This window comes from Anguilla rostrata, chromosome 5 (genome assembly GCF_018555375.3).
Source record: "Anguilla rostrata isolate EN2019 chromosome 5, ASM1855537v3, whole genome shotgun sequence".
Lineage (NCBI taxonomy): Eukaryota > Metazoa > Chordata > Actinopteri > Anguilliformes > Anguillidae > Anguilla > Anguilla rostrata.
In genome coordinates this window covers 4229852-4249958 of record NC_057937.1, presented here as the reverse complement: position 1 = coordinate 4249958, position 20107 = coordinate 4229852, and the positions used below count along the sequence as shown (strand labels likewise).

At 43.7% G+C, this 20107-nt stretch overlaps 2 protein-coding genes across 2 annotated transcripts; both read left to right on the top strand.

The window, feature by feature from the left end:
• Nucleotides 1-604: 604 nt before the first annotated feature.
• On the top strand, nucleotides 605-9788 carry LOC135254476 (tetratricopeptide repeat protein 39B-like). The gene is made up of 19 exons (XM_064334652.1): nucleotides 605-852; nucleotides 1083-1117; nucleotides 1661-1765; nucleotides 2074-2205; nucleotides 2342-2418; nucleotides 2504-2571; nucleotides 2890-2954; nucleotides 3740-3845; nucleotides 4203-4268; nucleotides 4822-4930; nucleotides 5681-5748; nucleotides 6021-6080; nucleotides 6489-6650; nucleotides 6910-7001; nucleotides 7252-7372; nucleotides 7855-7966; nucleotides 8553-8670; nucleotides 8779-8895; nucleotides 9148-9788. Exons 1-19 carry the CDS (start codon nucleotides 790-792, stop codon nucleotides 9245-9247), a joined length of 1776 nt encoding a protein of 591 aa, XP_064190722.1. The 5' UTR covers nucleotides 605-789; the 3' UTR covers nucleotides 9248-9788.
• Nucleotides 9789-9921: 133 nt separating this feature from the next.
• dnajb14 (DnaJ heat shock protein family (Hsp40) member B14) lies at nucleotides 9922-19658 on the top strand. Its single transcript, XM_064334648.1, has 8 exons — nucleotides 9922-10122; nucleotides 13615-13789; nucleotides 16034-16179; nucleotides 16667-16855; nucleotides 17447-17538; nucleotides 17796-17905; nucleotides 18198-18370; nucleotides 18791-19658. The coding sequence occupies exons 1-8, from the start codon at nucleotides 9990-9992 to the stop codon at nucleotides 18913-18915; spliced, it is 1143 nt and encodes a 380-aa protein (XP_064190718.1). The 5' UTR covers nucleotides 9922-9989; the 3' UTR covers nucleotides 18916-19658.
• Nucleotides 19659-20107: the final 449 nt, after the last annotated feature.

Sequence of the window (20107 nt, the reverse complement as noted above, 5' to 3'; positions counted from 1 at the left end):
TTTGCAGAGCAGCTACAGATATCCTTGAGCACCTAATTAGAATCAGGTGTGCCAAATTAGAGTGGAAATGAAAACCTACAGGACGGTAAATCTCCAGGAACAGGGTTGGGCAGCTATGATATTAGCTAAATAAAATCGAGGAAAGCCGGAATATATATATGCTTAAATGTACATGATTTATGATGTGTGGCCATTTCAAAGCAGTAACTTTGCATATGCATACAGTGTCCATTGTACTATTCCAATTCAGCCCCATCCCACCTTCCAGCACGAAAGTGGGGGAAAGATATGGTATTTTCCGTAAGATAAGGTAAGATATTCATAGTTTTATTCCAAAAATAGGTAGGCTCGACTTTTTCTTCCCAGAACTCTTACTAGGTTTACAATAATTGAAGCCTTAATTTGATCTTTTTAAATACCTCAAATCTTATCATGTTTCAAACTTCAAAATATAATTTTTTTGACATTTTTCTTCAGAAAATTCAATCGCCCATTTGAATTATCATTATGCACAAAGAATAAACGTTTTATTTTCGACATGTAATTAATTCAGAGACCTACTTGTCGGCACATCCAAGTGGAACGCACCCAAAATTTTGTTTTTTTCTACCAGAACTGTATGTGGGTGTGTCCCTTACTGACAAGTGTCGAGAGATGGGCGGTTTATGACTTTGAAGGTTTAAATTCTTTAAAAACGAAGCGAACAGGGACATTTTAGTCTCATCACTGGTGGTGGTGATAATTTCTTACTATCTGGACTGATACTTTTATAGTTTGTGTAACAAACCTATGATGAATAAAACAGACAGATTGTCTCACGTTGGAAATGAAGGCGACAGAATGAACTCTGATGTAAGTTACATATTTAGATATTGCTATGATTAAATCACCTCGCGCAAGCTGGAAATTGTTCTGGTAGTATGCCTTAATTTTGCAGTGATCGTTTGCATGTCTCAGCGGGGGAAATTCCAGTCTGTATCAAATGCTAAACTAAAAAATAAATCTGGTTGGTTGGGCGTCCCTGGATCAGAAAATTTAGTAAAACCCTGTGCTAAACCCCTATTCAATTACCTGTGTTTCAGGCAGCTGTTAACGATGTATTGAAGGAGACGCCTATGTAAGTACACATGTGACCGGAGGACAGGGGTTGCTGAGCATTATACAAGGCTATTTGTTAATGTACAAGCAAAACCTAACCGGACATTTTACGAATGTAGAAATCCTGCACTGACATTTTCGGCCCCAAAAAGAAGAAATGTCCTGGAAAAGAGGACGTCCGGTCAGCCTACCTTGGCACATAATTACCATTTAATTTATTAACTGTTTTAAAGCGTTTACGCACTAAATATGCATAACTATCTGGAGGCAATAACACTTAAGCATTCCGTTCAGCCACTGGTAGTCCTGTAACGACACGTTCAGCCAATCAAACGGCGCACTGTCAGTCCTGTAACCACATGAGATCTGCATATAGGGCCAACTGTTCCACTGCAACAGATTTAGTCTAATACACCTAGACATACATTTATTAAATGGTTTCTATATCACACAGCAGACTTAAAAAACAAAAAACAAACAAAACAAAAAAAACTTTAAGATGTGTATGAATCCAGCACTTGCAAGTTCCCATGTTAACACAAATTATTCTGTTCAAACTCAGGGAGCCTCAGATGGATCTTCGGACCGCGCTAGAGGAGAGCGAGCGGTCGCTAAACCTCTTCCACAGCAACAAGTTTTCCGAAGCCCTGGCACTTCTGGAACCCAGGCATGGCACCCACACCCAAAGAAACACAAACAGGCTCCATGGACATCGGCTAAAATAATATTTTAGCATTGTTTTTGTGATATTAGGAAAAGAGCAGGTTATCTCTGCTCGGACTGAGAGCAGGGATAAACAGGAATGTAATGTGGGATCTGTAATAAAAAATGATTAAATGGGTTGAGGTTACATTTGAGGTATTAAATATGCAGGTGAGGTAGAAAGTCTAAATGAAGGGATGTCATGGACACTATGCAGATATGGACACTGATGTATCTGCGTATCTGGGTGTGATGGCTTTGTCTTAATGGCAGGGCGAAGACCAGCGTGTACCATGCCATGGGCCACAGCAGCATCCTGCTCTTGCAGGCTGGCATGACCTTTGACCCCACTGACATTCAGAATGCCATGGCTTCACTGAAGGAGGCGTTGCAAACCTGTCAGAGGTGCGGGTGAATCTCCTCACCAGGACGAAATCCGGTTACCCCACATCGTGAAGCAACGCTCTTTTTCATTACGGTTCAGAACCAAATTCAAACATCTTTGGAAACATTTGGAAAAACATTGTTCTCTCCCGTGCAGGTTCAGAAGGAAGTACAGCGTATTTGAAACGATAGCCAGCCTGTTCTACACACGAACCGCTGAAAGGCTTTCGGAAGGTGAGTGGATCTGACTGCTTTGCTGTGCGTGGCCACAGGGTGGCGATGTGCCCTGAGGTTACATTTTTCTCTGCCGTGTCCACAGAGGAGATGCACGCTGAGATCTGCTACGCCGAGTGCCTGTTGCATAAAGCCGCCCTCACCTTTTTAGAGGTCAGTGCTTCACCTTCGCAAGGTCAGTGGCTCATATTTGTATTTGAGGTCAGTGCTTCACCATCGTAAGGTCAGTGGCTCATATTTGTAGTTGAGGTCAGTGCTTCGCCATCGTAAGGTCAGCGGGTCATTTGTAGAGGTCAGCGGTTTGTAGTATGTGCCTGTGCACATGAATGAGCCGTATGCAGGTACATCGGATCAAATCAGAAAACCATTCATATGTGTGCTTATGTTTTGATTATTTATCATCATGATGGTCTTCTGAATTAATTGAATGCCCAATTAAATGAAGTATTCATTTTTATTTCTTTCTTTTAGGATGAAACCATGATTGGCTTGATCAAGAGCGGGATCAAAATCCGCTCTAGTTATCAGATCTTTAAGTAAGCATATTTATTACGTCCGGCCATTCTAACAGACACTCAGCTTGCTAGAGGCACACAATTCTATATTTCCACCTGAATTAAACAAAGGTTACAGTCACTTTACAGGTTTGACAAAACTCAAAAACGGATTCAGCTTCAAAACTCATCCTGTTTGTTTTAATTAAATTAATAAATATATTTCTCAGCCTTATGTGCAGGTAGTAGATGAGCTGTGCAGTTGCTATTTCATTAATGTATATTTTGTGTACATGTAAACAAATTTATAATGTTGTCTTGCATTTGTTTTTATATATAAATGGATGAGGTTTAGGTGTTAAGAGGATGGAATTACCTGGGAGATTGTTCAGATTAGTCTGAGACTGGCTGAAAAAAGGCTGCAAAACTGTTTGAAAAACTGCCAAAGGCCAGAAGTATGAACATTCTTCTAAGTTAAGCGGTATTCGTGTGTGAAATCAGCTTAGGGTGTGACTGTGATGCTATCAGGGTGTAAAATCAGACTGGTGTGTGACTGTGATAGTATCAGAGAAATAAACCTGGAGTGTGACTTTATTAATATCAATGCGTGAAATCAGCCTGTTATGTGACTTTGTGATAATATCAGTGCATGGAATCAGCCTGTGATGTGACTTTGTGATAGTATCAGTGTGTGGAATCAGCCTGTGATGTGACTTTGTATCAGTATCAGAGGGGATATGGAAGGAGTCTGTCCTTATGAGGTCATGGGTGATAAAATCTCTTCCCCGAAGGCCTTTGTCTAATGTTCTCTCATCCCATCCTGCCAGGGAATGCCTGCTTTCACTAAATACAGCTCAGAATCTGTCGGAGCAGAGTGACACCTTCAAACATTTTCAGGGCGGAGTTAACATGGGGATTGGTTCATTTAATTTGGTGAGACAATACTATACTTTGTGTATAAGTTGTGTATCTATTCTATTGTGCGATTGTGTGTTAATACACCTTATGCAGTTTGTGGTAATGTTTTACTCTGTGCTAATGCTTTTATAGCTATTGGGTCACATGAAAGACAATAGGTTTTTCATGAGGTGTTTCTTTTACTGGGTGTCATTGAGAGGGTTTTCTTTTTTTGAAAACAACTGTCTTTATTTTAATGCTGGAAATGCCTTTGGTTTGCCCCTATCTGAAGTGAATGTACAGCTAAGGTGTGTCAGTGGAAAGGCCTTGGGTACACCTGACCTGTTTATTTGTGAGAGATCACCTGTGTGCTCTTTTCTTTACTTCGGCCAGATGCTGTCTCTAATGCCCAACAGGGTTTTGCGACTGCTGGAATTCATCGGATTCTCGGGCAACCGAGTATGTTTTTAAAAAATTATTATTATTATTATTATTATTATTATTATTATCATCATCATTTTGTGCTATTTTAGACCAGTTTTTTAATTTATTGTACAAGGTTTTTTTCTGTCAGTGAAACATGTGGAATAACTTCATCAGTGCATGGCCAGGGGAGTATAGTATGGTATAGGGTGTGTATAGTACAGTATGGCTTAGGGTGGGTATATTATGGTATGGTTTAGGGTGGGTATAGTTTAGTTCAGGGTGTGTATAGTACAGTATGGTTTAGGGTGGGTATAATATAGTATGGTTTAGGGCGGGTATAGTATGCTTTAGGGTAGGTATAGTTTAGTTCAGGGTGGGTATAGTACAGTATAGTTTAGGGTGGGTATAGTATTGTATGGTTTAGGGTGGGTATATTATGGTTTAGGGCGGGTACAGTATAGTTTAGGGTGGGTATAGTATTGTATGGTTTAGGGTGGGTATATTATAGTATGGTGGGTATAGTATGGTACATGGTGACCACAGTTTGGTTAATGGGGGTGGTTGTGCTGTTTTTCTGTCTCATTAGGAATTTGGACTGTCCCAGTTAAGAGCAGGTGCTGCCAGCAACAGCTTACGTTCTATCCTTTGTGTCATAACCCTCCTTGTGTACTACACCTATATCACGGTCATACTGGGTAAGCCCACACTCACATTACTGACATACTGGATAAGACCGCACCCATCATTCTCATACTGGGACAGGCAACACCCATATCACCGTCATACTCGGTAAGACCACACCAACTTCACCGTCAAATCCACATTACTATCATACTTGGTAAGATCACACCCACATTACTGTCAAACTGGCAGTAACCATGTGAACAACTTGCTGCTTCAAAACAAACATGACACATTAAAGACTACAGATTATTTGCTTATATTAGAACTTCCTCCTTCCTCAATGCTCACTGCTGACTCCCCAAATTATCAATTGCATCAGCTTTTAGTCACAGAGGAAAATCATGTATGTCAGTCCATGAACCTGCACTATTTTTGCTGAAAAAATCTTTACACCCTCATCCTGATGTGAACTGCAATATAATCTTAAACAGGCTATTTTAAAAGCATGGGAAGATTATAAAAACAGGATTAAGGACGACTTAGTCACTGAATCCTTCTGACTAAACTACTAAACATTGTAAATCCATGGTTTGATGTACTTGGTTGTCTGTTTTAAGTGTTAAGTTGTGTTTTTATGGGAAACTTTCTTGCTGATTTCTTGGCCAGGACTCCCTTAAAAGAGAAAGAGATCTATGTCTCAATGGGAACTATTCCTGGTGAAATAAAAGCTAATAAATTAATGCATGTGTATTCACATGGTCTGTTATTAATGTAATGTACTGTAATGTAATGTAATGCGCCTGGTATGCTGTGTCCTTTAGGAACTGCTGATGGGAATCTGTGTGAGGCTGAGGCTCTGCTAGAGCCCTACATAGAAAAATACCCCAATGTGAGAAAAACACCCACTTACTGTACTCCAGTGTTACCCCCACTCACCCCACTATTAAACCCACTCACCTCACTCTCATCCCCACTTACCCCACTATTACATCCACTCACCCTACTATTAAACCCACTTACCCCACTATGAAACCCATGCACCCCACTTTACCCCCCAGTTACCTTCCTGTATCACCCTGACACCCACATTACACAAGCTCACTCTGCTCTTACACCCACTCACACACTGTGTCACTGGTGCCTCCTGTTCCTCTTTTTCAGGGGTCAGTGATAATATTCTATGTGGCCAGGATTGCAGTACTCAAAGGAAACTTAGAAGAGGTGAGAAATTTTGTTACCAGCCGATGTTTCTGACAAAGGTGGATTACAAACAGACCCATCCCATTAAAGTCTGTTTGCGACTGTGTCGTTCTGCCTGTGTTGTGTTTTGTGACTGCGTTGCGTGCTTGGTGACTGTCTTTATGACTATATTGTGTGTTGGTGACTGTGTTGTTCTGAATGTATTGTTTGTTTTATGACTATCGTGTTTGGTGACTGTGCTGTGCATTTGGTGACTGTGTCATTCTGACTGTGCTGTGTGTTTGGTGACTGTGTAGTGTGTTTGACTGTGTTGTTCTGACTGTGTTGTGTTTTGTGACTGTGCTGTGTGTTTGGTGACTGTGTAGTGTGTTTGACTGTGTCATTCTGGCTGTGTTGTATGTTTGGTGACCGTGCTGTGTGGCTGCGCAGGCGCAGTTGAAGTTCCTGGAGTGCACTGGCCTGCAGCAGGAGTGGAGGCAGATCCACCACCTGTGCTACTGGGAGCTGATGTGGTGCCACTGCTTCAGACAGGAGTGGCTGGAGGCCTATCGCTATGCAGACCTCCTGTGCACAGAGAGCAAGTGGTCCAGGGTACGGCACTCAATTCAACACGGCGGAGAGCAGGAATTAGTTTACTGAAATATCCCCATAGAACCAAAAGGGCATTCAATTCATTAAGTGAATTTATACTATTGCTGCTGATAATTAAAAAAATGTGGCAGAGAGATGGGTGGAGTTGATATTGAGTAATGATAACAAAAAGCTTATCTCTGTAGAATTCAAAATTTAATTGCTGGACGCTTAATGTGCTTCGGGTTTATAATTCCTAAATGCCTGCTGGTCTTTTCAGGCAGTCTTCATGTTCCAGAAAGCGGCCATTTTGAGCATGCTGCCCGAGGAGGACGTTGAGAAAACTGGTGAAAACGTGGTGGAGTTGTTCCGGTCTGCATCATTTCTCAATCCATTTATCCAAATAAAAATGTATTCCACATTTATGCCACGTACAGTACAGCCAATTTACTGAACATTACCTCAAAGAACGGATAACCCAGTTTGTTAATCAGAAGGGAAAATGTATTGTTGTTGTTGTTGTTTTTTATTTAGAAGCATTTATGATCAGTTACTCTGGAGGTGTGGCTGTGTCTGTATGTGCGGATTTGAGCAGCCGTGTGCTCTTCCTGGGGTGGGGCAGGCAGGTGGATGGCTTGATGCTGAGGTTGGTTGGAAAGTCGATCCCGACGGAGAAGTTTGTGGCGAGGAAGGCGAGGAGGTACTCTTCCTCCCCCCCGGTTCCTCTGACGGTGCCGGCGCTGGTGAGGAGATCGCGGGGGGACCTTATCACCCTGTTTTTCCCAAAAAACTAAAACCCTCCATAGCTCTGACATCATATTAATCTATTACTGCTCTGTCATTCCAGTGCAGCAGCCTAAAACAGGCGGTGTCCGATCTTATTCAGAAAGGGGCCAGTGTAGGTGCTGGGTTTTGTTTTAGCCCAGCACTAAGACACCTGATTCTATATATCAAGATCTTGATTAAGGACCACGATTGGTTAATTAGTTGAATTGGGTACAGTGCTGCCGGGCTAAAACAAAAACCTGCACCCACACCAGCTTTTTTTGGGTAAGATTTGACACCCTTAGCCTAAAACATGCATCGCAGCAACATGAACCAGATTTTCAACTTTTATCAGATCTGTTCATGCTGCAATATTGTAAAAGCAGATGTACACACCCAGAGTACTTTTTAATGCTTGATTTTGAGCAGGACTGTGTCTGTTATCCTCTTGTTCATGCAGGAAATGATGTATGTGTGGAACGGTTTCTCTATCGTTGGGAAGAGGGCCGAACTGACCGCAAATTTACTCACCACCCTCGAGACAGCGGAGCAGCACCTGAGCAAAGCCTCCTGTGTGTGTGTTTGTGTGTGTGTGTGTCTCATTGTGACCCAAAATATTATATTTACCCATCTGAATGCTGTATACATATTCTATTATGATCTTACTATAGTATTAAACAACAAACCATATATCATAGTACTGTTGCAATTGCAGATTTCTTTTTAAGTTTTTCAAGCTCACTTTTTTTTTTTAAGTGTCAGTGTTGTGTAGGGTCAGTGTGGATGCTGTGGTGGATACGTGTTGTAGGTTGGTCCTGGTGGACCCGTGTGTATGCTGGTTATTGATCCAGCCACAGTTTGAAACCCCTGGATTGAACCAAGTTGATTGTTCTTAAACAGACACTTTTTAATGTCTGGTGAAGGATGTTTTCCCTCTGAAGCCACATTAAGCTAGAAATGGCTGTGCATTCCATGAAAACGTAACGTCTCATAAGAAGAGGTGGGAGGAATAGGTGATGGCGTTGCGGTGGCTTGGAGTGAATGTTATAGTGGATTGGTGTAGATGGGTGTGAGCACTGTGGATGGATCTTGGTGTTGTAGATGGGAGTGGTCACATGGTCTAATGTCTCAGGCCACGCCCCTTTTGCTCCTTCTCAGGTCCTAGTGAGTACCACTTTGATGACCAGAACCTGCTACAGATGCTGAAGGGCCTTTGTCTGAAACACCTGGGCCGCCTCCCACAGGCAGAGCTGTGCTTCACACAGGTGATATCCAGGTAAGGAGCTAGCGCAGTCAGGGCTGTGCTTCACACAGGTGATATCCAGGTAAGGAGTGCTCACCTGTAATTAAGTCACATGTCCTCCAATTTTTTTTTGTCTTACAGTGAGAAGAAGATAAATTTTGACCATTACCTCGTGCCCTTCAGCATGTATGAACTGGGTCTGATTTACAAACTGCAAGGAGACTTTCCTAAGGCCACCAGTGTCCTGGAGAATGCAAAGTGAGTATCTCCTCATTGGCAGCTATGCAATAACTTGCGTTGTATATTTTAATCCCCCCCTGCATGATGAAGTGAACAATAATAGTGATAATATGAAACTAATGGCCATCGAAAGCCAAAGCAAATGTACAAGTTGTTTTTTTAGGTTAAAAATGAGTAGCCTGTTGACATATAGGCAGCATACAGTGGTTGTGAGTGGCTGTGGTACGAGAGCTAGGTGTACCGGTTGTCTCTCCTGTGTTTTGGTCACAGGCTGAACTACAAGGACTACTCCATGGAATCGCGGCTGCACTTCCGCATTCACGCGGCTCTGGACAGCCTGAAGGACTCCACCTCCACCTGCACGTCTTAAATGCACCACCTTCTCCTCCCTGTTCCTCCATCACCACACCTTGATCTTAACGCACCTTAACAATACACCATCTTTACATTATACCACAGATTAATCTTAACACACCAGTAACAATACACCAGTTTTACATTATACCACACCTTGACCTTAACAATACACCACCTGCACAGTACATGTCATTACATTTATTTAGCAGGTGATCATATTCAGATGAATTGCCTAGCTGGTCCATCACCACATCTACACCATTTAGATACTATATTGGCTACATAATTTATTTTACTAGCTTCCCTTTCTCTGTATACTGAATATATTGTTTATGATATGAGAATGAATACGGCATAAAACTAATATTTAAGATTGTAACAACTGAATTCTGAGTCCCTTTTCTTCAATTTGTCTTGCAGTCTTTCATGCATCCAGCATTTGTCCTTCACTCAAAAATAAATTAAAGTACCAGTGTTCTTCCTTTACAAAGCAGTTGGGAATCGGTGAACTCACCAATTTAATTTGAAACCATATTCTTATATTGAAAAAGAAATACTTTCCTTTATATATATATATATATATATATACATTTAGTCTGTGTTCTGCAAAGAAATTCAATGATGATGTCATGACATGCCAAAAAATAAATGCAAGCAAAAAATAGCGAAAGTGCTGTTTGCGAACGCGTGGTATTTTTTTTACAGCGTACGCTAGCGTGTCGATCAGCTGACCTCGGAAAGGAAGAGGAAGAAAAATGGAAGGTAACCGAGACGAAGCAGAAAAATGTATAAACATAGCGATTAAGGCTGCCGAAGCAGGAGACAAAGAGAAAGCGTTGAAATTCCTGAATAAAGCGGAGAAACTATATCCCACCGAGAAAGCGAAAGGTAATGTTCAGCTGATTTGACATGTCTTAATGAGGACGCTGGGTGAATTTTTCTTTACCGATAGCTTGGTAGCTGTTGTAAGCAGGCTAAGTGCAACGTTGTGTTTCACCCGGCCTTAGAACAATAGCTATCCGATGTCTGTTCTGTGGCTAACACCCCGGATAAATATCTGGATTACATTCTCATGAAAGGCGGATGGTATCGCTGACAAATTGTTCTTAAGCCGTTCATACCTTTGACATTTTTGGTGACATTAGCTACGTCTGGCATCTCTAGCGGTTGGCTCACTAGCGCAGGCTTCGGATGCTTGATTCATTCATCCTCTCTTCGTGTCGACCTTTGGAATGTAGCTACACAGCTTTGCATCAAAATACGTCACTCAATTATTTGTGGGCTATTTACTGTTGCCCCTATCATTGTTACTTTCACAACGCCGGATACCAACTCCGAAGCTATAGGTAGCAAAGTACACAGCTTGGCAATCTCTCAAAAGTACTACCAGAGGTTTTATGAAGGCTACGTTTATTTAATTGAGATGGCTAACTCCTGTGCTCGAATATCGATACTTTCTGTCATTTTTCTGATGCGTGTGATCAGAATTGGCCAAAACCATGTAACGTGCGAACGGCTACAGGAGGTCTGATAACTGGATAACTGCCGCACTTTGAGCTATCCAGGCGACCACGTTCAACGCAAGGTCTAGCTATAATTTCCAAGGACGAGGTAGAAACTACATTGAATTTAGTGTTCAATGCATTATTTAGTGTTTGATGAACGATATATCCGTGCCAAAGGGTGAACGTTAGATTTATTTCCTCATCAGTAGCTCAGCTGCCTATAGGCAATGGGGAAACCGTAGTCTAGTGTCTTTCGGCTTTCATGATCGGTCTGGAGGTGAAGAGTCTGCTCTCTTCTCCGATCTCTCTGTCTTATCGCGAGTGGTTTTATGATGTGCTTGTTAAAATTATTGCCTTATTGTCGGAAGTTTCGACCGTCCATCAATGGTATGAAGTTGGCTATTCAAGTAGGCCTACTTGAATTTCATTTTAGCTGAATTCAAGGTAGCCTATACTTGAATGTATGTGAAATCACGAATATATGTGAAATCACGAAAATTCCATCTTAAACCAGCCTAAATTAGTAACGCTGGTTTAAGTTCAGTTTTAGACTGTTTTAGCTGGTCAACCAGCTGTTCACCAGTTGACCAGCCTGTATAGTCAGCTAGTCCACCAGTTGACCTCCATTTTACTCAACCAGCTTAACCAGCTTTTACAAACCACGGACCAGCTATGAACAACTAGAAGTGTCGCAAACACAACTTAAGCCATCTGAAACCATTTTAGACTCCCAGCTGGTCTTAGCTATTTTCAGCAGGGGACCCCAGCTTGATCTCAACCTTTCCTGAAACTTTCCTGAACAAGATGTTATGCAATTCTGAGGAAGGCTGTTTGGCCAAATTTTTATTTACAGTAATTTGTTCAGAGAAGCTGTTTAAAGTAGGAATATTACTAATTCATTTAAGTTCCCTTTGAGTTGGGTCTTGTGACTTTAAATATTAACAGGTTACAGGCAACCATGTTGAATGTTGAAGCAAATATGTTTATTTGCATGTTTAAGTGGTACTGTATGAGTTGTGTGTTGAGAAACAATATGAAGGGTGAATTGCACGCGTGACCGCATCAGGAAGTGTATAGTCTGTCAACGTTCTCGTGTTTACGCTATTATTGTGTTGCTAGATAAGCCATTTTGAGTCCACCAAATAATGAAAAATATTTTCAGCCCTTCGCGGTGTCAATCCTTCACTGTGTCTGATTCATTTTGCTCACAGTGACATTTAACACGGCTTCTCCGGGTTACAACTGAGCCATTTCTTCAGAGGATCAATTTAGAAAATTAACAGTTCTTCGGTATTGGGTAGGTCAGTAGGGTGGCACAGTGGCACAGTTGTTATCACTGTTGCCTCACAACAAGGAGCTTCCGGGTTTGGAGTCCTGGCCGGGCCCGAAAACCTTCCTGCGTGGAGTTTGCATGTTCTCCTGGTGTTTGCGTGGGTTTCCTCCGGGTACTCTGGTTTCTTTCTTCGCACAGTCTGAAGACCTGTAGCCCAGGGTCTACAGATGAAAAACTAGCCACCCTGGCTGCACATTTACAGACATGTTATTAATGTGCATTGATCCTGCCAAATACAAATAAACTAATAACAAGCTGCGTTCTATCTGATGACTGTATGGGCGCACTTCATAATCTTATAGGGTTATAGCCTATTTTTGAAGGATAGACAAATGAGTTAGAATTATCTTGTGTCATATTAAGTTTGAATGTGCCGAATATAGGCGTGCATGTTTCTTGTCAGAGTGTGGGTTTGAAAAGGAGTGTTTTTCTCACTTATTTCCGCACACAGCGATGAATGTTGACGGTGATGGCTGAGGTAAACAGGCCACATGGGGTAAAACGACCGTTGGAGACCGGTAACTGGAGCAACCAGCTTGAGATAAGAGAGATTAAGAGTCTCGTGCTCAATCCTTTAATCGAATAATGGACTGGAAGCTGAGTGTAGGGTTGTGTTGAATTATCAAGGCCTAAACTAGGGCTGCAATCATTAACATATAGGCTAGGTTCTGTATTTTCATTTTGTCTTCGTCTTCATGGCAGAAATAAATGAAAAGCTTCAGGTCAAGCAAAGCTAAATCAATTCCCCAGGTATTTGGACTGTCTTGGTTCTTACTTATTTGCATTGCATATCAAGCGTTTAGCTGACGCTCTTATCCATTATTACACAGTGTACATTTGGATGTATACTGAAGCAAAACAGGCTTAGATTACAATCCAAGTTCCTTTCCCACTGGATTTATGTTTCGATTGAATGTCACTGGTTTGTTAAAAATTGGTCATTTAAAAAATTCATTAAAAAAAAGTTACTGACATCCTGCCGTGTAGCCAGACCTCACCCGGGCGATGGCAGATTCTGAAGCCTTTGAACGCTCAGCCAGCAGGTGTAAAGTAGTTTTATGAGTGTTGCCCTCGGTTGATTTTTCTGTTTGAATCACAGTGCTGTGGTCTCTTTTTGCCTTCTAACATCCGAAGCTGGGCGGCATAAATAAAATGCAATAAGGGACCAGCCTGCCTGGGGGGCGGAGGAAGCTCAGTATCACAGCTTCCAGAAACTTTAGTGAATTATTTTTCAGACCCGTGGCTGTAACGATGCTGTGGGACCGTCCCTCCCTGACCTGATCTTGCTGTCACGCTCCTGGTCTCAGCCGTGTCTGTGATCCGTCTGTGATCCGTCTGTGACTCCTCTGTGACCCGTCTGTGACTCGTTTCTGACCCGCCTGTTACCTGTCTGTGACCCGTCTGTGACTCGTCTGTGAGCCATCTGTGATTCGTCTGTGACCAGTCTGTGACCTGTCTGTGACCCGTCTGTGACCTGTCTGTGACCCGTCTGTGACTCATCTGTGACTCGTCTGTGACCCGTCTGTGACCCGTCCGTTCCAGTGCTGCTGGAGGCCCTGAGCCGGAATGGCAGCTCCACGGGGAACGGCACGTCTTTCCAGCGACCGGGGAACGGGACCGAGAACGGCCGGACCGGGGCGGGGGGGCACGGGCAGGATACGGGGAACGGGGAGCCGGCCAAGGGCTTCACCAAGGAGCAGGTAGAGGGGGTGCAGAGGTGAGTGTGACTCTGTGTCTCCCTTTCTCTCTCTCTCTCTTTCTCTCTCTCTGCAGAGCTGAGTGTGACTGCTGGACTCTTTCTGTGTGATTCTCTCTCTCTTTCTATCTCTCTCTGCAGAGGTGAGTGTGACTTCCACTCTCCATCTGTATGACTGTCTCTCTCTCTCTCTCTCTCTCTGCCCTCTCTCTCTCTCTCTCTCTCACACTCTCTCTATACTCTCAATCCGTGCTCCTGCCTAAAGAATTCAGTTTTCTTTGCCTGCTTTTTTTATTGCGTATTATTTCATTTGCATATAATCGTGTCCTACACCTTATCCCCTGCACTGCTTTGCAGAATTGTGTAATATTTGTCAAAATGATTAATGCGTTGGAGAATAGTTTGTTGAGACCTGTGAAACTGACTCCCCCCCCCCCCCCCCCCTTATTCTTTTGGCTTGTTTATTTATCAGTTAAGTTGTGTCAGGTATAAGTGTGGTCATTTTGTGTGGTGTTTTGAAAGAAAGCCTGATGATCGTGTGGCTGTCCATGGTCCTGAAGGGTCTCTGGCTTTTGAAAAACAGCAGAAAGCTCTGACATGGGGAACTTTGTTTAAACGAGAACTAAGAAAGGTTAAAAACTAAGATATGAGCTCACGGGAACACTGCGAGACTCATTTATGAATCTGCCCATGCGGCCAAGGGTTCGACTTCCTGCCCTGGGACATTCTGTATGATGATCCCATCTCTGCCTGTAACTCTCTCTCTGCATTCCCTGTCTGAATAAAGAGAAAAAACGCATAAGAAAAAAAAGTGCATATTTACATTAATAAAAAAAAAAAAAAAACAGATGGGTATTTCTTGGAAGTTGAGGAATGGTTTAGTGACTGAGGGCTGAAAGTTTGGCACTTCACAGTTCCTAAGCAGTGCTCAGGATGTAAGGGATAGGACACTTAAAAATAAAATCAAAGGTCATTTGAATCCCTGGTTTGGGCTGTGTCATCAGGTCTCTCTGCAGGGCGTTCTGCTCTAAGTACTGAGCGCGTTCCTCGTCTGAGGTGCCACAATTACGGCTGTTTAACGAGTCCCCTGCTGCGGGGCGTCCCTTTCCTCTGTGATTAAAGCCCGCCTCGCGCGCTCCTGCCGGCCCTGTTTTCTGCCTCACGGCCGCAGAACAGACCTTTGGACTCGCCCTCGTCCTCGGTCTGTGAGCGAGTGATTTTTTTCTTTTTTTTTTGTGCTCGTTCATCTATGGATCACCTATTAGGAGCTGATTTTTTTTTTTGTTTTGCTTTTTTTTTTTTTTTTTTTTAGACTTCATTTTCTCTTAACGTTGCGGCATTGCAAGTCCCCTTAAGGATCATTTCAGCCGAGCGGCTTGATTGAGCTCGATTGTTGTTTTGTTCGTAAGAGCGACGGCAGCACTAACGGGACGGCAGTTTTGTTAATCTGTGAAATCCCGTGCGAGTGTCCTTCTGCACTTCCTCGTTTGGCTGATGGGTGCGCTACGTGCAGCGGCGTGTTCGGTGGGGGTTTATGGGCAATCAAGCCGGCCCTGAGTGTGGCCTGCTACCGAGGCCTGCGCCCAGTTGCCGTGGGGACCCCAGAGACCTGATGATTGGCTGCAGTGAGAGAGGTCAGGGAGGTTGTGCATTAGCGGAGGGAGTAGAATCAGTTAGAGTTTCTTTATACAGTGCGTCCCTCTACAGAATAATGCAACAGCACCCATGCAGGATTTCAGGGGAATCTCTGGGGGAGGCACATTATGCAAGAGGGCCAGTGCATTGCATCGGCTTCCCTACCTGTTAATTTGGCCTCCTGGGCTGGCATCTCTAATAGGGCTCCCGAGGGTTTCAAACGCAGAACAACTGTCCTCACTTTGACTTACTTGCAGGTGAATGTGTGAATCAGTCTGGTGGCTGGAGCAGTTTATAAAAAATAAATTTCGAAGAAAAAATGAGACATTTGCTGGAAGTGCGTTTAAGAACTCGCCGTCCACGGCTCGTTTTGAAGTTTTTGTTTCTGCTGCGTTCACTAAGACCACCGGCCAATGATTCTGTTGACCTCCATGTATTTCTCAGTGTTAATTTGTAGTCAACACGAATGTCGGAAATCTCGTAAATATCACGAGAGCCAGTCCAGGATAGGGCTGGAGTGTGGGGAAGGTGGCTATATCGGAGTCCGGGAGGTGAGCAGGAGCTTGGCGGGTTTGGAGGGTAATATCGTTTATCAGGCTGGCGGTTACCGTGCCGATTCTCCCACTGCAGGGTGAAGAAGTGCAAGGATTACTACGAGGTCCTGGGCGTCAGTAAGGATGCCAACGAGGAGGAGCTGAAGAAGGCCTACAGGAAACTGGCGCTCAAGTTCCACCCCGACAAGAACCAAGCGCCTGGAGCGACAGAAGCCTTCAAAAGTACCAGCTCATGCACCTCATCGTCCACCTCATTCACCGCGCATGAGAGCATACAGACATATGAGCACAGGCTCACAACACCTGGCCATTTCTTACCTTCAAATTGCCCCTGTGTCGCATATATGTGCATGTGCATATGGTGTCTGGTTTTCATAAAATTGCAAATCTGGCGACCCTAACTGCATGGCCTGGCAACCTGTTCCACATACACTGTGACAGCACCGTGTAAAAAAAGAGACAAGTTCACTTTATTAATTCCTTTTTATAAAACTTTTACAAAATAAAACCTCAGAGGCTCTTATAAAACCCTCAACCTTCTGAGAAAAGTAACAGCGTTTCATAAAGCACATAAAACAGAAGTAGAAAAAGTGAATAAAAATGTGTAATTTACTGAGTTATTTATAAGCATTTTCAGTTGAAGCATACTGATGGTTCTGATGAGAGCCGATGGGTATGACCGACTGACTTCGGTGTGGTTTTTCGGCAGAGATCGGCAATGCGTACGCGGTCCTCAGCAACCCCGAGAAGAGGAAGCAGTACGACCTGACGGGCGGAGAGCCGCCCGCCAACGCCGGACCCACCCGCGGCGGCGGCTTCGACTTCCACTCGGGCTTCGAGGCCGACATCACGCCCGAGGACCTCTTCAACATGTTCTTCGGGGGAGGGTTCCCTTCCTGTGCGTCCCTCTCTTAAAATAACATGGGGTACTCCCACAGGCTCGCTGTCCTACTGTAGAGAGAACAGAGTCGTGTAGACTCGCTGTCCATCTCTGGGTTTTCTATGGACAGCATGCTGCTCCTGTAGACTTGCTATCCTTCCCTATAGACACACGAGCATATAGACACATTCCTGTAAACTCATTGTCTTTTTCTATAGAGAACACTGGCCTGTAGACTCACTGTCATTCTCTATAGAGAACACATGTTCTTACAGGCTCACTGTCTTTTTTTTATAAGAAACACACTGCTATACTCCTATAGACCTTACTGACCTCCTCTATCTCTGTATCGACGACGTAACCCATTTGACCTTACATGCCTTTCACTGTGTAGATAGATGATCGTCGTAGTAACTGAGGTACGGACTGAGGTACTGAGTTGTCGTAGACAACTGTTCAGCAGTTGTCTACGATCATGAAAATGCACTTCTTGTACGTCGCTTTGGATAAAAGCGTCTGCCAAATGAATGTAATGTAAATGTAAATGTACGGTTTTACGCACGAAGCCCTAGCTGTGAAGAACTGACCGGGTTCTGTTCCTGTCTCTAGCGAGTGCACACTCCTTCACCAACGGCAGGGCCCGGTACAGCCAGCAGCACCCCACCCACACCAGGCCGGAGCGGGCCGAGGGCCAGGGAGACGTAAGGAGGGGGGGGGATGGGAGGGGCGCGGGGCGCACTGTGCTTGTGCTTCACTGTGTCACTGGGCAGGGCTTTAACCAGAGAGCAGGCCTGCTTCGCTGTAGCACACATCACTTTATTGCAAATCATTACTATTATTATATTATTACATCTTTATTATTATTATTATTTGCTTGCTGACGGTACGAACTGGCATTCTTGTGCTATTTATTTGTTATTGTTTATAATGAGGGGTTGTGATGTGCTCTGCTTTCCAGGGTGGCTTCTCCATGTTCATCCAGCTGATGCCCATAGCAGTGCTGATCCTGGTGTCCATCCTAAGCCAGTTAATGGTGTCCACTCCCCCCTACAGCCTCTACTCCAGACCGTATGTCAACACCCCCGCTTCAACCCCCGCCCCCCCCACACACAGCTTTTACATCGTATTTCATAATCATACTTACAGCCTTCACTCCAAACCACTCCCCCTAATCCTTCATTCCCACCCCCTCAAAACTTATGACAGGACTTGTACACACATTCTCTCTCTCTCTCTCTCTCTCACACACACACACATACACACACACACACACGTGTGCAAGTGTGTGATAAATCTACATTTGACTCAGTGAAATATGTGAATCAGTGATTTTTAAATTATTTTTTCACTTCCCCTGCAGGTCGACTGGGCAGACAGTTAAAAGGGCGACAGAGAACCTACGCGTGGAGTATTACGTCGCCAGAGACTTCAAATCGGAATACAAGGGCCCAACTCTGCAGAAGATCGAGAAAAGCGTGGAAGAGGACTACGTGTCTAATGTCCGAAACAACTGCTGGAAGGAGAAACAAACGAGTAAGCTCTCTCTCTCTTCGCCATGACAACCGCTCCCTCTTCGCCATGACAACCGCTCCCTCTCTCTGAGTTTGCTGTTGGCTGTCTGATCCCACTTCATTTTGACTCAGAATAAAGTTTCATATATAATAATGGGTTGTTTCTGAAAATAAGTGCATATCTTGCATGTTTCAGGACCATACAGCAGCCTTGTAAACCATACCGATTTAGCTGCTTTCTCTGAGCAAGCTCCCTAATAGGCTGACCAGGTTTACATTAGATTTGTACACACACTCAATGTGGCAATTAATCTGATTTACTTTTAGCTGAAAGCGAAGCTGAGGCTCGTGTATGAGGGGTTTCACTTGTGGCGTGAGTGAAAGGCGGGCTTTCGTGCAGTTGCAGGTTGTTCTAATTTTACTGTGTCGGCTTCTTCCTCAGAGACGGACCTGTTGTACGCAGCCAAGGTCTACCGGGACGATCGGTTGCGAAAGAAGGCGGAGCTTATGACCATGGACAACTGCAAGGAGCTAGACCGGCTAAACCTGCTGTACCGGGGTGGATGAGCTGCGGCCCCGCGGACCGCCTCACACGCGTGCACATAAATACGTACATACGTGTACATGTATACTTTTATACAGAGAGAATACGTCGACATAGAAAAGGGGGGGGGGGCGGGGGGAAGTTAGCCTTTCTGTGGGAGCTCATTCGCCCCATGTTCACATCCATTCCACTGCCACCCCCGGCCTCCACAACCCCCCCCCCCCCAACACCCTCCACCCCCCCAAGGAAACGGCCTTGCTGCATCTCTGCGAATCTCCACATGCAACCCTCCACCGTCCGTTACTTCAGTTCATGATGGCCCAGCATCTCTAATCTCCCTACGATCGCTTTTTTTTTTAAAAAGAAGAAAAAAGACACATCGTGTACAAGGGTTATTATTGGGATTTTAACCAGCCCCATGTGCTCGACTTCAACTTCATCTGGATTGTTTTCCTCTCCAGTGTTTTCTTCCCCTAGACAAGACAGCATGGACATGTTGGCGTCTGGAGAGGCGCAGAAGATGGCTGCTGAACAGCCGTGCCAGAACCCCTGAGTCGGGGGTACCCCGAAAACGAAGGAGAAAATGTCAGAACTCGACCGATTGATGGATCATTTAGACCATTTCCATGTCATGAGATTGTAAATATTTTACTTTTGAATGTTTTGAAGTTATGCGAGAATTATTTAAGTACTTAAGAGAGCGGAGTTTATCTTCAGTGCCGGACTAATAATTTGAATAAAGTTTAAATTATTACCTAAACAAGAAGCTGTTTGCATTTTTTAAATATCTTTTTGATAGCGGTTTCCATTTTTAAAGTGGCCTGACTACTAATTAATGAATACTGAGCAATCTTAAATAATTGTTATTCCTGTCCTGTAAATGTACAGCATTTAAGATGCCTACAACTGTCTTATCTAATCAAATGTGAAAATGATTTAGCAATTTGCAATGAATGCAATGAATACATTGTCCTAGCAGGCTTCCATCAGCCAATCAGAGACCAGATTGGAGGGAAGTCAATCAGGGCAGTAACCTATGTTCTCTGACATCTAGAGGGAACCACAAGTGCATCTAATATTTCCATTAATATTTATATATTGATTGATGTTATTGATTAGCACAGTTAACTTGCATTAATGCTTTAGTGATGTTGTGTCTGTACTTGCTGGTCTGGTGATGTCAGCCTGGTCTGGCATGAATGCTAATGTAAATCA